This window comes from Chionomys nivalis, chromosome 9 (assembly GCF_950005125.1).
Source record: "Chionomys nivalis chromosome 9, mChiNiv1.1, whole genome shotgun sequence".
In the NCBI taxonomy this organism is placed as follows: Eukaryota; Metazoa; Chordata; class Mammalia; order Rodentia; family Cricetidae; genus Chionomys; species Chionomys nivalis.
The window spans coordinates 941,153-958,142 of record NC_080094.1 but is presented as its reverse complement, the minus strand read 5'-3'; the positions used below and the strand labels follow the sequence as shown (position 1 = coordinate 958,142).

The 16,990-nt window shown below is 51.2% G+C and overlaps 1 protein-coding gene across 1 annotated transcript in view; it reads left to right on the top strand.

Annotated features, from left to right (window-relative positions):
- The window catches only part of Col20a1 (collagen type XX alpha 1 chain), a 32,355-nt gene that overhangs the window by 11,119 nt on the left and 4,246 nt on the right, over positions 1-16,990 (top strand). The window contains exons 9-29 of the mRNA XM_057781226.1: positions 58-227; positions 637-766; positions 1,777-1,922; positions 2,003-2,126; positions 2,503-2,639; positions 3,104-3,233; positions 3,445-3,587; positions 3,782-3,914; positions 4,301-4,449; positions 4,609-4,738; positions 5,679-5,717; positions 6,945-7,083; positions 9,809-9,951; positions 10,235-10,344; positions 10,674-10,832; positions 10,903-10,980; positions 11,570-11,656; positions 12,414-12,467; positions 16,543-16,638; positions 16,713-16,766; positions 16,862-16,915. Of these exons, the coding sequence (XP_057637209.1) occupies positions 58-227; positions 637-766; positions 1,777-1,922; positions 2,003-2,126; positions 2,503-2,639; positions 3,104-3,233; positions 3,445-3,587; positions 3,782-3,914; positions 4,301-4,449; positions 4,609-4,738; positions 5,679-5,717; positions 6,945-7,083; positions 9,809-9,951; positions 10,235-10,344; positions 10,674-10,832; positions 10,903-10,980; positions 11,570-11,656; positions 12,414-12,467; positions 16,543-16,638; positions 16,713-16,766; positions 16,862-16,915 (2,405 nt within the window). The remainder of the gene's footprint in view (positions 1-57; positions 228-636; positions 767-1,776; positions 1,923-2,002; positions 2,127-2,502; positions 2,640-3,103; positions 3,234-3,444; positions 3,588-3,781; positions 3,915-4,300; positions 4,450-4,608; positions 4,739-5,678; positions 5,718-6,944; positions 7,084-9,808; positions 9,952-10,234; positions 10,345-10,673; positions 10,833-10,902; positions 10,981-11,569; positions 11,657-12,413; positions 12,468-16,542; positions 16,639-16,712; positions 16,767-16,861; positions 16,916-16,990) is intronic.

The following is a 16,990-nucleotide window of genomic DNA, read 5'->3' as shown; positions in this document are numbered from 1 at the left end:
CCACCAGGGGGAGCAAATAGACGCGTTTGCTTGCTCCATAACTACCTTTCCCCACAGTCAAACCAGCAGCCGCTGCTCTGGCCCTGGATCCCCTCCCCATGCCCACCAGACTTGTCCTGACCCACGTCACCTCATCCAGTGTCCACCTGTCTTGGACTCCGGCCTCATACCCACCCCTTAAGTATCTAATTGTGTGGCAGCCTTCTAGAGGTGGTGCCCCCAAGGAGGTAAGAGGTGGTCTCCTGGTTCAACCTCTTCTTGGGAGCTTGGGCCGCTAACAGGACTCTGCCAGCCTGGCTCAGGTGGGCTCTGCTGAGCTGTGGATGGGCACTAGAATGAAGGTCTCCAGCTCACTAAGTCCACATGAGGCAGGAAAGCCAAGGGGGTGGACTTGGGAGTGGGTAGCTATATAAAATGTACCCAACCAGACCAAATCAGAGTGGGGAGCGCTAAGCAGTGACTGAAGACACCCAGATGTGGTTTTGACGACATATTGATAGACAAATGGATTGTTCCACTTTCTCGCCTGTCTCCATGGTACCTGGTGCTGCTCTACTCTGTGTAGGGACCGTATATTTCAGGATGATGGGACCATGTCCCCCAAGTACACCCTGTTAACGGGATTTTTCTGCCTAGGTGGTCGTGGAGGGCCCTGTCTCATCCATGGAGCTTCAAAACCTGACCTCCAACACAGAATACATGGTCTCCGTGTTTCCTGTCTATGAGAATGGTTTTGGCAAGAGCCTGCAAGGCCGGGCAACCACAGGTAGAGGGGTGACCTCCGTCTAGTCCTGCCCCTTTGGGATTACATTACCAGGGCATAACTACAGGCAGCTCTGGGTCTAGAGTGTTCCCACGAGCCACCATTCCAAGCCTCTCTGACCCTGGTATCCTCTTTCAAACACAGTGGTGTCACGCATCATTCCTTACTACTGCTGCTTAAGGTGTCCTAAGGCTCCTATCCTGTCTAGCAACCATAGCCCATGGCTGAGGCCACTAGCTCTCAGCTGTTCGTGGACCCACCATGATGCCTGGATAACAACTGCACTGAGAGAGAACTCATATGCCCACATTCACCCACTTACAGGGGACAATTGATGGCTGTTAGTATATTCAGGACTTTTCCAGGTGTGGTAGCACACACTGTAATTCCAGAACTAGAGGGGCAGAGACAGGTGGATGAATCTCTAAGTTCAATGCCAGCTTTGTCTACATAATGAGTTCCAGGACAGCTAGGATTACAAACAGAAACTGTGTCTCAAAAGAGAAATATGAATAAACAAAAAAGCACAGTATATTTAAGGCTATATACACTAAGGCCATCATAGATCATATTTATTTCCCAAGGAAACTGTACATTTCATTGGTACCCCTGGTCCTTCTTCACCCAGCCCTGGCAACCTTGACTCTGCTATGTGTCTCTAGATCTGCATCTTCTGGTCATTCACAGAGATGACTTCATGTATTGTGTGTGTGTGTGTGTGTGTGTGTGTCTTTCAACCTGGAGGTTACATCAATCACTACCTTTGTAGCAAATTGCTTTAGGCCAGCAGGATTATCTGGCTCCCCCAGAACTGTGAGCTGAAAACCACAGCCCGATGACATTTGAGACAAGTGCTCTGATTGGTGGTTGTCTACCTGACTGTGTCCCATCTATATATCCCTACTTATTGAAAGTCTTATCATTGGGAAAAGGGTTTCTTTGTTCATGTTTATGAGTTCTGCATGTGCCACACCCCTAAGATTGCCCTGATGGGATGATCATCCCCTCCTCAGCACCCCTGCCTCCACCTGGTGCACTGACCCTGGCTTCAGCAACACCCAGAACCCTCCACCTCACCTGGCAGGCATCTGCTGGAGCCACTCAGTACTTGGTGCAGTACTTGCTGACTGCCTCCCCTGGGGAGAAGCAAAGGAGAAAGGTGAGAGATGGGAAAAGGGAGACAGGTGGGACAGATGGCAGGGCTTGGTGCTGAGACATGTGTTGCCATGTCCCTGCCAGGTACATGTGGGACAGCCTGAGGTACTGCTGGAAGGCCTAGAGCCGGGCTGTGACTATGAGATTTCAGTGCAGAGCCTTCGGGGACCAGAGGCCAGTGAAGTCCGGAGCATCAGTGCCAGGACCAGTGAGTATCCTTCCCAGGTCACGCGTCCACATAGCAGATACCGTGCTCTGGGTTTAGCTTGTTTGTTTGTTTTGTTGTTTTTGTTTTGTTTTTGTTTTTTTGAGACAGGATTTCTCTGTAGCTTTGGAACTAGCTCTTGTAGACCAGGCTGGCCTCGAACTCACAGAGATCCACCTGCCTCTGCCTCCTGAGCGCTGGGGTTAAAAGTGTGCACCACCACTGCCTGGCTCCCTGCTCTGTGTTTTAGCTCCCTCCAGGGTAGGAGACCACAGCTAACTTCGGATGCCCCATATGCTCCTCAGTCCCAGCACATCCCACCTTTTCCCAGTCCCAAGCGTAGGGATGGCAGCTCCTGATGCCTTGCTATGCTCTGCAGCTGCTCTGGGGCCCCCAAGACACCTGAGTTTCTCAGATGTGAACCACAGCTCAGCCTGTGTGAACTGGGAAGCCCAGAGGCCCGTGCGCCTGGTCAAGGTCAGCTATGTCTCCAGTGACGGCAGCCACTCTGGACAGGTAAGAGCAGGCGCCCAAAAGTCACAAGAGCATTCTGGGGGACCCAGAATCTTAGGTAGATTTGGCATTCCCACAGGCACTGGTGGCCTAGTATTCTCAGGCTCTCAGCCCTCATATTCTTCTTCCCTGTGGACATCTTCAGTCCGGATCTGTTTATCTTCCTTTACATAACCTTTGAGATGGTGCAAGGGACATGGTATTGATTATGTCCCAGTCAACAAGGGGGCTGTGTCTGGCAGGAATTGGGGAAGACCTGAAGCAAGGACACATACACACATGCATAGCGATGTCACGCTGAGACTGTAGCCATGCCAGACTTAGAGGCAGAATGGCTTGTGGGGTTAAAAGGGGAGACAGGGAAAGGAGTCTCCACTAAGGGAACATTCTGGGGATCTTATTTTGAGAGTCATAGGCTAGCCTTGGCTGTCATGCGCCTGACTGGTCTGCCTGTCTACCTCCCACAGACTCAGGTTCCTGGGAATGCTACCTCAGCCACCCTGGGCCCCCTTTCTTCCTCTACCAAGTACACCGTCCGAGTCACTTGTTTTTACTTCGGGGGTGGCTCCTCCGTGCTGACCGGCCATGTGACCACAAGTGAGTCAGTGACATCAAGGCTGGGAGGAGCTGGACTGTGTCTTTATGTCCTGCTGAAGGGCCTATGTTGGGTATCTGTCTGGCTGTACTAGGCCAGGTGGGTACAAGTGTCTGTACAGTGATGTAAGGTCTGCCAAGAGACGAGGGGCCAGGGACACTCCTCGGTACGATGGTCAGCACCCTACACTCCATTTCTACCCCCGTCTTCCAGAGAAGGCTCCCAGCCCTATTCAGCTGTCTGTGGTGGAGCTCCCAGGAGATGCGGTCAAGCTGTCATGGGTGGCTGCTGCCTTGTCTGGTGTACTTGTTTATCAGATCAAGTGGATGCCCTTGGGAGAGGGGAAGGCCCATGAGGTAAGGAAACAAGGGCAGAAGACCTTTCAGAGAAATTCCTATGGCCCCAGATTCCAAAGCCATGGGAGACTTAGACTCCGTGTCCATCCAAGTCCTGTATCTTGTGAATACCTGTCTGCCATAGCCTGTGATCCTGCCTCTGGAAGGGAGGTTCTCTATGATCCAAGCGGACCCCTGGACTCTCCTTTCTTCAGATCTCTGTCCCAGGGACCCTTGACACAGCCATCTTACCTGGCCTGATGAGTCATGTGGAGTATGAGATCACCATCCTTGCCTACTACAGGGACGGCACTCGCAGCGACCCTGTGTCCCTCCGCTATATCCCCAGTAGGTGGCCTCTCCTCCACTCAGATGGGCTTGGGACAGGAGCAGCACAGAAGGGACCCAGACCCTCCTGGATCCTCGTGCCCAGGACCTCATACTCCCACTGACAAGCAGGCCCCCTGAGTTCCTGGGCTGGACCATTGGATCCGAGCCCACAAAGGGTATAGGCTCTTGAGGTGGCTGAGGTCCAAATTCCCCAGCAAGAGTGGCACAGCCTCTGTGTAAGACCTTCTAGGGATATCGGGGACTCATCAGGGGGCATTGTTAGGGCTGGGCAGGGCAGAGCATAAGGTGATGATGCAGGAACTGGCTGACTGGCCAGCCTTCTGGCTGTGGGTACCTCCATTCTGGAGAGCCTTGCATTCCACATTGTCTGTGCTACTGGATAGCCTCAGCAAGCAGGAACCCCCCATCCAGCCTGGTCTTGTCCTCGGAGACCCCCAACAGCCTTCAGGTCAGCTGGACACCACCAAGTGGCCATGTCCTACATTACCGGCTCAACTATGCCCCGGCCTCAGGTTCTGGACCAGAGAAATCCGTGAGTCTATAAAGAGCCTCCCAGGGATTTAGGTGCTGGTTTTACCTATCAATTGAGGGTAGCAACTTCTTTACAGAGGGAAAGATGGGCAGAGGGAGTACAGCCTTGGAAAGAGAAGGCAGCCTAAGAGGGAAGGCTCAGAGGCCTCCTCCCCTGCAGATCTCTGTGCCAGGCACCAGGAGCCACATTGTACTTCCTGACCTGCTGTCTGCCACCAAGTACAGGGTCCTGGTCTCAGCCATCTATGGAGCAGGAGAGAGTACGGCAGTGTCTGCCACCCACCGCACAGGTTGGTAGACACCAAGACTGCGACTCCTTCTAAACCTCAAACCCATGCCAGACTCAAGGTCCAGCTAGACACTGTCAGACCTCAGGTTTGGTCACATCCCAGACTAGTCCAGATCTCACTCAGTGAGACCTCATAGCCAGTAAGAGCTCAGAAGACAGTGCACCCCAGAGCCAGTGAGGTCCCAGGCCCAACACAGACTAGAGAGGCCATGGAGAGTGGGGTGCCCAAAATAAGTAGAGCGGGCTGATCAGAGTGACTGGGAAATGGATGGAGAGTGTGGAGAGTTCTACTCAGGAGAGACCTGCCTTTGATGCCACAGGACATAGTCAGGTCTCTGGTGGCCTGGTAGCCTCCAACCCACAAGGCCAGGCTCAGCTGTGAGGAATCACCTGAGAGCCACAGCTGCTCAGGGCATAGGGCCTTCAAAGTCCATGAAGCTCACTGCCCCAGCTATAATATCCCATCTTGGATTATCCAGTCATAGCCCAAACGCCTATGATGATTGGTTCCTCAGTGCCCAGTGGATGGCCACTGTGACTGGAACACTGGCTGTGGCTTCATCTGCCTTGTATCTGGCTTCAGGGTCAGCCTGTATCTCCTCCTCTAGGCCTGTGCTAGTTGCTGTACCCAGTCATCTCCCTGGCCCTACCATCTGGTGCCTGGGGCTCACTTTGGACCCATAACTTTTTGTGTGCAGTCCCCAGTGGAACCTTGGCTTTGGCCCTGGGTGCACAGGGTAGGCAGGGGTACCTGCTCACTCGGTGAGATCCCGGCATAGCAGGGAGGAATGGAGCGGCAGGGTGGGCATTGCAAAGGGAGGGAAGTGGGGCTGTGCAGGTCCAGCTGTGCTCACCAGAGGTCTGAAATGGCCCACGAAGTGGTTTTTTTGGTAGCTGGACTAGCTTTGGTGTGACTCACTGAACCATCCATGTCCTCCCAGCAGCCTGCCCAGCCCTGAACTCGGACAGTTCCCTCTCAGGTAGGTCTGTACGTCTCTGTCAGCTGTGCCCTGTCGTTTGCCTCCTCTGCTTTGCTTGACTCTTCCAAGTTTGGGGCAGAGCATTCATGATCCAGGATCAACCACAGGGTACTGGTCGAGGCCTCTACCTTTTCAGGTAGCTCACAGGCTGTCAGGGAAGTTTTACTTTTGCTTCATCCAAAGTTAGTATCGATGTGTGCAGGGCAGAGGCAGAGCTGGCTAGCTCCACTTGGGCCCTAGGTGGCTTCCTGCTGCCAGGCATCTAGGGTAAGTCATGCCAAGCCTGGAATCCTCATAAACACTATGCAAGAGGGTGGAGAACAGATGTTTAACATGAGGCATGTCAGGGGATTCTATCCAGCAAGGGAGGGCCTTAAAAGTGCTGAGTGGACAGAGAGGCTTTGTGATATGAAGGCTGTATCTCATCTGAATCCCAGCAAGAGAGTCTGCCGGGGGCTTCCACTGCCCTGAAGCTGCCAGGGATGGTGAGTGGTGAGATCCGTGAATGGAAGGACCCATGGAATGCAGGGCCAGTAGACAGATGGGCAGGCACAGCTGCTTCCTTAAAATGGGCCTCGGAAAGGCTGAGCCTCTGCACCCTTGAGTCTGGTGATTTCACTCCCTGATTTGTGCCAGTCAATGCTATAAAGGAACTGGTGATTGGAGGATCAACCATGACACTAATCATCCCAGTGACTCGTATGCCAGCTCAGCTTACAGCTGGGATCTGGACCCTAAAGAGCCCTTAGGCTATAAGGAACAAAAGGGGATGCTTCAAACTTCTACTCTGGCTAGAGGGGAATTCACCAAGGTCTTCCTTAAAGAGAACAAACTTGGAGCTGGTTTGGGGTAGAGTGTGGGTCCTGTTTGGTAGGTGTATGAGGCAGGTGGCTGACTCTGAGTGTCAGGGGTTCCACTGTGTCCTGTATATGGATTTCCAAGCTGGAGCATTTGGGTGAGCGATTTCCCCACTGTCAGAACTGGAATAGAGGAAGGGAAGCTGGAATAGACGTCAGCCTGGATAGAAAGGGGCTAGATTCTCCTCTGAAGGGTGGAGCAATGCTGGGCCCATGGCCGCCTCTAAGACCCCGCTCCAGCCTCTCATTCTGGTGACCCCATCCCAGGCCATCTTTTCAGACCCTTCTACATCCTGCCATCCCCCGCCAAGTTGAATCTTTGCCCCTGTCCCTCCCTCTTTCCTGATTGCTCCATTCCCTGTTCGACCAGGGTTTGACCTGATGGTGGCCTTTGGTCTCGTGGCAAAGGAGTATGCCTCTATACGAGGTGTGGCCATGGAACCCTCGGCTCTGGGTGCGGCCCCCACCTTCACGCTCTTCAAGGATGCTCAGCTGATGCGGCGAGCCAGGTGCGAGGGGCCGAGGGAACCGTAATACAAGAAGAGGTTGTGTGCCAGGCGATGGTGGCGCACACCTTTAATCCCAGCACTCGAGAGGCAGAAGCAAGTGGATCTCTGTGAGTTCGAGGCCAGCCTGGTCTACAGAGTGAATGCCAGGACAGACTCCAAAGCTACACAGAGAAACCCTGCCTCAAAAAACAGAGAGAGAGAGAGAGAGAGAGAGAGAGAGAGAGAGAGAGAGAGGAACAAAAGGATAGGAAAAGTTAACACGGGGCCTGCCACATACTTTGTGGCTCTGCCATGACCCTGGCCCATAATTGACCAGCCTCTGACACCATGTCAGCAAACCATAGACTGGCTGGCTTCAGCCCTATATTCCAGAAATTCTCATTTGACAGATTAATGAAGCCTTGGGTGTGGGAGTAGGCTCCGTGCCCAGCATGACTTGAAGCCATGCCTGGGTCTTTTCCATATGTAGCTCAGGGATCATTCTCAGGGATCATTCACATTCAGAAAATTCTGCAGATAAGCCATGGCACCGTTCCCTCTGCTTTGTAGCCTGATGGGCAAATCTACTACTATCCTTGGTTTGTGAGAAGTGGGTGCTTTCCGAGAAGGCACATGAGGTCCCTGTTATCTAGGAGACACCAATTTCTGCTTACCCTATGCATGAGTCATTAACTTTGATGCACACAGTGTGACCAAGCAGCAGGCTCGCTTCCCACATCCTGAAATAACTGAGACCCAGGCATGTAACAGAAGTATAAGTAAGGCTTCATAGAGGTCTGCCAGGAGCGCTGGAAAGCTCTGACCATCACATGCTCCCATGAATAAGAAAGGAGGTCATGGGTAGACAGAGCATGGCCCTGTGGCCTCTCACAGCAGTTTGGGGTCCAGGTGCAGGCAGCAAGCTGGGAATCTTCTCCTTGTTCAAGATCCTCTGTAAGAACCGCTAGAAACTTTGGGCAGGTAGATGCAGAAGCCTCCTGGTCAAGCAGAAGAGGGGTTAGAGATGTTTTTCCTGTCCACTCAGCTGAGACCCACACAGGATTGCCATCTTTTTCTATAGCTGCATGAATTAGTTAGTGGTTACATAAGGGTAAATAGTGATCTCTTCCAACATTTATTATTTTGTTGCTGTAAAACCGTTGCTGGTGATGGTCGGCACTTGTTCTCTGTATACCCACACTCCAGTTCCTCACGATCTTCCTTCTCTGGGCATCTTCCCATCCATTATTCCCTACTGTTCTACCCTGAGGGGTATACATACCACTCTTCCTCAGAGCCTGGCTCCATCTCTCACTCAAAATTTGATGGGCATGCTGGCTAATTCCATTTCTTGGCTCTGGTGAATAGAGCTATGGTGACCACTAAGTCTGACCTCACTTCCTTTGTAGCCAGGAATGGACTTGCCACATCTGATAGTTGCTGTTTTATTTCTTGAGGACTCTCCATTCCTTCCCATAGTGGCTGTACTAATTTACAGTCCCAACACTGCTCGAGGCTCTCCTCGCTCCACCAACACGCAATAGGTTTTATTTTCCTGACAGCAAGGTGGTATCTCACTATTTTTACATTTCCTCAGTGACAGTGACGTTGAGAGCTGTTCTATCTGCATGATCTATTTTTACATTTTCTCCTGAGACGTGGCCTTTGAGGCAGGCGTGGCCATGGCCACATGTACTTTGTGCTTGACCTTGTCATTAACTGTCCCTGGTCTTCGTGTAGGTTTGGCATGGTTGGCTGCCCCTCGTCTTAGTGACTGTCTCTTGCCTCTTCCCTTCCCCTTATCTTTGCTACTTGCTGTCCCTGTCTCTACTCTTACCACACAGCCTAAACTAAAGCTGCCCATATTCCCATTAGTGATTTCCCTTAATTGTTCCTCTCCTCAAATGAGTGATTTTTCCTGGAGTTCTCTATTTGCCTTCCTGGGACTCCAAAAGAGGGCGGGACAATTAACTAGCTTCCTCGGAGTGTTCACTTAGTTGCTGAGAGTAGAGGAATCCTATCTTGTGGTGGAGTGGAGAGGCTGCCTGAGGGAGGCACTTGTGAGGCCCTTGATTTATTTAGAGAATTGTAGTGTCATTCTATGTGTGGTGGCACCTGGAATCCTAGACCTCAGGAGGCCAGGAAAGGATCACTGTGAGTCTAATGCCAGCCCTGGCTATGTTGTGAGTTCCTGTCTCTAAGAAGAAAGAACTTTAGGATCATGACAGAGGTGGTATTTCTCTAGCTCTTGGCTTTCGTCCTAAGAGCAGATGAAGGTTGAATAGGAAAATTGCAGACTGGTAAGAATAGTCTTACTGAGTGGCTCAAGACCCCATTCTTTGTCCTTGTTCTACCCTTAGAGAGCCTGGATCAGCATGGGCATGGATTTCCCCGTTGTCCAGTCTGATAACTCAGCATATATACTCAGTGGGAGCAGCTCTTGAGTCCAGGACTATTCCAGTAACCTTCCTGCTAGAGTCTCCTTGGTCAGGCCCCTTTTAACCTACAGTGCCACTGAGCGTAAGGGGCTCAACAGCCTTTGCACAGTGACTTCCACTGTAGCCTTGGCCTGGTTTTGGGGAGTAGAGGGTCTGTTGGCCCAGGGGCCTTGGGACTTCTTCTTGAACACTAACAGTTTTGGGTAGGGGGATGCTCTGCTACACTCCCATGTTCTTTACGGAGAAACTGAGACAGGAAGACCTGAACTCAGTCCTCTAAAATCTGCTCCAATCCCCTGTCTCTCCAGTGATATCTACCCAGCAACTCTGCCACCAGAACACACCATTGTCTTCCTTGTGCGCCTACTCCCTGAGACACCCCGAGAAGCCTTTGCGCTGTGGCAGACGATGGCGGAGGACTTCCAGCCCATTGTTGGGGTTCTGCTGGATGGTGACTCTGGGCCCCGTATCACCCTTGGCAGTTGGGAGGGATGGGGCCCCTGCTTATCTTCTTCATCTCATAACACATAAGGATGCCAGCCCCCACGCCAAACTGTGGGTTCCCACAGGCAACTAGGCGTGAAAGTTCATCTTCAACAAGAGCAGATAACCTGGATAGCACCATGTCTTTGTGTTATGGGGGCCCTACTTGGACCTTGGGTCAGCCCTTTGTTCTCTCACTGCCAGCGTCTTCCAGCTTACCATTCTCTTTTGCTCCCTATCCTCCCTGGCAGCTGGCAGAAAGTCTCTGACTTACTTCAACCATGATCCCAGGGCAGCCTTGCAGGAGGTCACCTTTGACCTGCAGGATGCAAAGAAGGTTTTCTACGGAAGCTTCCACAAGGTCCTGGGAACTGTCTGCCCGAGCCCTGCAGGCCCTGACCCTCTGGTCTGGCCTTCCCTGCATGTGGTTGTCTCCCTTGAGAGTCAAGCATTGATCCACCTAGGGCCTTTGATCCTGATGCTCCTCTATTATGATTTTCCCTTCTTAATTTGGGTCAGAGAGCAAATTCTTCTCTGTGGGAGGCTCCTGCAGTAACTTCCCCTGGGGAAGCTGAGGCCCCAGTAGGTCCCAGCGTGGAATCGGGATCTGACCCCAGGCCCTATGTGCTGGGCCCCCTTAATCTGGTTTTGACCTGGTGTGGGGTGGGAAACTCACTGTGGTTTCTACAGGTCCACGTGGCTGTAGGCCACTCCAAGGTCAGACTTTACGTGGACTGTCGGAAGGTGGCTGAGCGACCTATCGGGGATCCTGGCAGCCCACCCACGGCAGGTTTCATCACACTAGGGAGGCTAGCCAAGGCCAGAGGGCCACGGAGCAGCTCGGCCACGGTGAGTCTGGGCCTTGTCTCATGGGGCAGATGGTTCTGCCTATGAGGCTGATTTTCCTCCTGCTACACAGTTCCAGCTCCAGATGTTGCAAATCGTGTGCAGTGATACCTGGGCAGACAAGGACAAGTGCTGTGAGCTTCCTGCATTGGTAGGTGGCAGCAAGGTCCTGGACACTGTCCTTGGCCCTGTGAGAGAACCACTAAGGGCCACCAAGTCTGTGTAGATGGCCTGTCTAGACCCTTGCTGAGAGAGACAAAAGCAGACTTTCTGGACAAGGTGGTCAGGGGCCTGAAGAGAACACGTGAAGACATCCCATTTCCATCCATAACAGCTACGTGTCAATTAGAAGTCCCTGGTCAGCTCTAAGGAGAAGCTGTTCCCCCTTCACTATAGTCCAGGCAGAAGCTCATTCAGGGAGGCTGTGGAGCCATCCTAGGTCTGCTGGGAACTTAGCTATCCCCATTAGTCCCTTGAGAGCTCATGGCTGAACTTGGCCATGCTAGGAGCCTGGGAGAAGAGCAGGGAAAAGGAGATATAGCACTCATGTGAGTATCCAGGAGCGACACAGTCTGCTGCACACACAGGATTTCACAGCCTTCATTCTGACCTGCCCCACCTCAGGTGATGACTCTAGACGCTCCCTAGAGTCAGGTGTCCTTTGGCCATGCTGAGTCTCAAGATCAGATGAGATCCAGAGGGGGTGGGGTCCAGTGAGCAAATGATTTCTTTTCTTCCAGAGGGATGGAGAGACATGCCCAGCCTTTCCTTCTTCCTGTGCCTGCTCATCTGAGACCCCTGGGCCACCAGGGCCCCAAGGTCCTCCGGTGAGTCCAGTGTCTCCTTCCCTGGGTGTCACCAGGGACTTCTGCTGCCATTGGCGGAGGCAGAGTGGTTGATGGACCTCCCACACCCTGTCACGCCAGCTTTCAGGAAGCCAAGCCCACCAGCAGCCTCCCAGCCATGTTACACAGAGGACAGACTTCCTTATGCTTCTTCTATGGCCATCAGGCCCAGAATCCCAGTCTGGCTAACCCCTCTGCACACTGGTTGAACTTTTCTCTCTTATATATGTCCTCCATCTGTGGGCAGATGCTAGTCTTTCTCGACAGAATGAGCCCAGGTCCCACTGGTCTCCAGGACTGTGCTGGTAGTGGTTGGTGGGCTATGATATGGCAAACTGCGAACCATAGTCTTGCAGGCAGCTCTGCCCTGGGTACTGGTCCTCAGAGGATGGTCATAACTCTCTGGTCCTTTCTCTGCAAGTCCAAGGCTTCTGGCCAGTGGCAATGCTTCCCGAGTCAGAGGTCACAGTACGCCTATCAAGGGCACTTACTTTGCACTGGCCGTCCCCAGGCCTCCTTGTATAAAGGCTCAGGGTGTGACTTCAGATCTGCCTGAATCCAGTGGGTGCCCAGCAATGAAGGGGAGGGCAGTAAGGACACCTTTGATGTTGGAGGATCCTGTTCCTCTCAGCAACACAGACAGGAGTCCAGGACTGGAGGAGGCTGGGTATCGGCGGGGGACCTGAGTGGAACTGAGGATCATGACAGGCTGTGTTCAGTCCTGTCTGTATCTTTACAGGGCCTCCCCGGAAGGAATGGTACTCCAGGACAGCAGGGACACCCGGGGCCCAAGGTAGGTCTTGTGAAATACAGGAGCCATGTGCCTGGTCTGACCTGCAGCGGGAGGACCCCCTATTTTCAGAGCACAGGGAGCAGGTTGCATGGCCTTCTGTGTGAGGTGAAAGGGCTCCCCACTGTACATAAGCAGGGGTCTGACATCACAAGGAAATCAGGGATTATTCTGGGCTCTCCTATCCCCTGCCAGACATCTGCACCTGAACCAAGTATTGTGTCAGCATATATGGTCTAAGAGGCCACGCCCCAGTAGGTGGGTAACCACAAGCTGTAAGATTTCCTACAGCACCTCCCCCGTTTGTTTAAATAAGAGAGTTTTAAACCTAATACAAAATTATATACAATAAGAACAAATATATTTAATAATTATCCTATTTTCACTAGTTTAAGTCTTGTAAGATAAATAACTTGGCCAAGTCACAAGAGGAAAGTAACTACAATTATCTAGTCTTCAACCCCATCGAAGATCTGAGAAGGGAAATAATATTACTTGAGTATCAGGAAGTGTAATCAGCAACTTCCAAAATATGCAACAAATGACAGAGAGAGGATCACCCATATGGCAAGGTGGAGAAACTGAAGAAGTCCAGTGGGTGCGTCCAGACTGCCTAGCTCTTCAACTGTCTCCTCATTCCCCTCCGTAGACACTTGCTAACTCATCCATCCACAGCGCACAGGAAACTGCGTTCCAGAGTGATTTCAGACATGGTTAGCCTCTGAGCTGATGCCATCTACAGGGTCTGTGGCCTTGTGGGAGGGAGGGTCTGACTGTGCAGAGGTTTGTGGATATGTCAGAGTATGACAAGATGTGAAATTAATATCTGTATCAACTGGGCTAGCACCAGCAGCCCAAAAAATGACTCATTAGAGTTGATCTCGGTGAGGAGTAAAACAAGTTTATTAGGGATTACTTAGAGACAAATATAGACAACATTTTGCCCTCCATGTGAATCTCAGCTCAGAGCACTGCTAGTGTTAAAGCAGTTTGTGTGTGCTCTGTTCTTACCCTTATCAGGGATTCTGCTGGTCTTAGCAAACATAGTCTGATTGTGGGAATGACGGAGGTTTTGATGTAGTCTGACAGATAAACCAGCTAAGTGACAATCCATTACAGGATGGTGTCCTCTAACTAGGTGCTGGAAAATTGGTCTCACTAGACAGAGCAGAATCTGGCTCTGTAAGGTCTATGGCTGTGCTGGGATAGTGGTCTTGGGCTGAGGTGTGGGCCGTGGAAGGCAGTGTACGTCGGTAGCAGTACCGCCCCCACAGTGGCCTACAGGATACCACTCTAGGCCACAATGCCACGTGTACAGAATATGAGACGTACAAGGGGTGGCAGCTGTTGGGATATGCTCCTTCTCTGCATCGACACCTTCACCTCACAGCCTTCCGGGGTGTCTGTCCTCACACCCTATCCTGCCCTGATCCTGGCACAGTGCCTCTTGGAGGAACTGTGTGAACTCAGACAGAGCTGGCTGAGGTCTTCGTACCGTGGACATGTTTAGATAGTGGTCAGCCTTCCGTCAGAGAAATGAGTGTTCCGCCCCCTCTGTTGTAAAGATGCTGCAATACTCTGCCCTATATGAGCACATTCTGCTGCAGTTCGAGTCCACAGGGATGGATGCCTGTGCCCTTACACACACAATGTCAGCTGTCCTCCTTGGAAGCTCCCCTGGCGAGCCATCCACTCTCTAGACCACTCCTGGATAACTAGGTGATGTCAGGTAGTCTGGTGGGTGAGAATGAGCATAGCTATGGGGTGTTGTTTGTTTGTGAGAGGGTCTCGCTGTGTATCCCGTACTAGCCTGGAACTTGCTACGCTAGCTCAGGTGCCTTTCAGAAGCGGCCAGGATTTTATTAGAAGTGTGTCCTCCAACTCTCCGCTGTCCTGTTTGTTACTTTTGTGCCCTTTGAACTTGTTTGTGACTGGTTTCGGTACAGATTTTTAGGGTAATTTTTCTCTAGTCTACATCACTGCTCTGTCTCTTCTGGAGTTTGGATTTTGTAGGCTCTTCTAAAAGGCCTCCCCAGGCAGACAAGATTGCTCTGACATGAAGGTGCTTGTCACCAAGCCTCCATGCACCTGATTCTCAGGCCCCACACTATGAAAGGGCACTCACAAGTTATCCTCCGACCTCCACAGGTATCCACAAACACTAAATAAATACATGTTACATACAATTAAAATTTAAAAGGCCTCCCTCAGTCTGAAAGCAGAAGTTGACATTCTCTGCTTTCTCTGGATGCTGGGCATTTTGGACCTGCACACCTTAGTTCATCCCAGCTTGCTTGGTACAAGATGCAGGAGTCATGTCCAGTCCTTGAAAAGTCAGTCTCCAGCCCCCGTCCCCTGAGGACTAAGCCTGGCTAGTCAGTACCATCTTCCCTGGTCCTGCCTCCGAAGCACACTTCACCCTCCTCACTGATTTGTCTACCAGGCCACAGTCTGGCCTGACCAAAGCTTTCCTGTCCACTGGATAGGGCCGAGCGTCACGAATGACAGTTGGCTCCTATACCTACAACTTTAGCATGGCAGATTCAACCCACAGCAGGTTGTGTATACGCTTGCACGTGCAGATCAGAGGACAGCTTTGTGGAGTCTGCGCTCTCCATCCACCTTTACAGGAGTTCCAGGGATTGAACTCACGTTACCGGGCTTGTGCAGTGAGTGCCTTTACCCACAGAGCCATCTTGCCAGCCCAGTCTGGTCCTCTCCAGAACATTGCTGGTTCTCTTCGCTTGTTCACTGTGGACTGTAGAACTTGCTTGTCCCTAGACTGGGAAATACAGTTGCTGTTTTCATTGGAACCAAGTTCAGGTTAGAACTGTACTTAGGAAGAAGTGGTGCTTGCAGAATTTGCATTTTCTCATCCAGGAGCATGGCATCCTGTTTGCTGACAGGCTCGGGTTCATGCCTAAATATTGTTTCTTTTTGTTGCTAGTGAAAGTGGCTGTCTTTGTTCTCATAGTTTCTCTTGTGGTTTATGCATAGGCTCTTTCCCTGATGGTTATTTTGTATCCAAACTTCTTACATGTCTTATTTGTGGTATATTTTATAATCCATGTTTTTTTAGATTCACATAAGATCACCTACATAGTTAATTTTTCTTCTCCTGTCCAATGTTTATAATTCTGGTTTCTTTTTCTTACTTGGCAAGTAATTCAGAACTCTGTCAAATGGTATCATGCGATAGTACAGATGTCTTGGCTTAATAGTAATTAATTAAATGCAGTGCCAATTCAGACACTAAAACAGATATTCATTTTCATGTGATAACAAGATTCCTTTAATCCTAATTTATTTGAAATTAGAAAAACAAATCAAACAGACAGTAAATAAAATGTGTATTATTTGTTCAGTGGTTATGGACATGATCAAGCAATTTTCTTCTTGAAGCAACTTACTATTAATTTTGCTGTTTCCCCACATGCACCATTACGAAGCCAGCATGGTGATAGCCCTCACCACTGTTTAGTATGTGGCACTGCTCTGTATGCCAGAGTTTTATTTATAGTTGTGCATTAATAAGACTGAGCAGTTTGCTGCATCCTATTTGGAACACTGATTTGCTTAATAATAAAAAAAAACAATTTGGAAGTATTTCCCCCTAAGCTCAGTTTAAATATGTTTGGTGTCACCGTCCCTTCGAGCTTGGATATCTTGTGAGAACTGAGTTTGGTTTTGGGGTGTCAGAGCTTAAGAAAATGCCCCTTTTGCCCCATGCAGCAGCCCACTAAGTTCCTTCTCTCCTCTCGGTGATTTCTGGGCACATTTCCTCTCCAAGCCCCATTGAAACCAGAGCAGAATAGGAGAACTGAAGAGGGGTGGGGCGGAAGAACTGGCTTCAAATCCTAACTCAATTTTGGCTTGTTTGCGGCTCTGGATAAGTGGCCAGGGGCTGACTGTGCCCTACAGACAGGGTCCCAGCAGGATCCATTCAGGGTACACACAAGGGGACTTTTCTTCTCCAGGGAAGGTGCCTGTGGCCTACTATGAAAACACAGGGTGGTGGACAGTGCTGAGGGCAGGAGACATGCCTTCTCGGTCCTTCCAATGCTTCTTGTGTCTCCAGGGAGAGCCAGGACCACCTGGACAGACAGGACCCGAAGGCCCTGGAGGTCAGCAGGGGTCACCTGGGACCCAGGGTCGCACAGTCCAGGGACCCATGGTAGGTACTACGCTGTACCCATCTTCTTCTGTTCTGTCTCCTTTCCCTGTCTCTCAGTTCATCTTCTCCTCCAGGGTCCCCCAGGAGTCAAAGGAGAGAAGGGAGACCATGGACTCCCAGGCTTGCAGGTAATGGGTCAGGGTGATGGCGGGGATATAGGTAGGATTCTCTCCTGCATATGATGTTGGCCCCTGCCTGGCGGACTACCTTTGTTCCCTTCCAGGGCCTCTCTGGCCAGCAAGGCATCCCCGGGAAAACTGGCCTACAGGGACCAAAGGTACTGGCTCCAGGTCCGGGATGATGTATGGGAAAGAGTGGGGCCCAGGCAGAGTCTTAGAGAAAAAGGCTATGG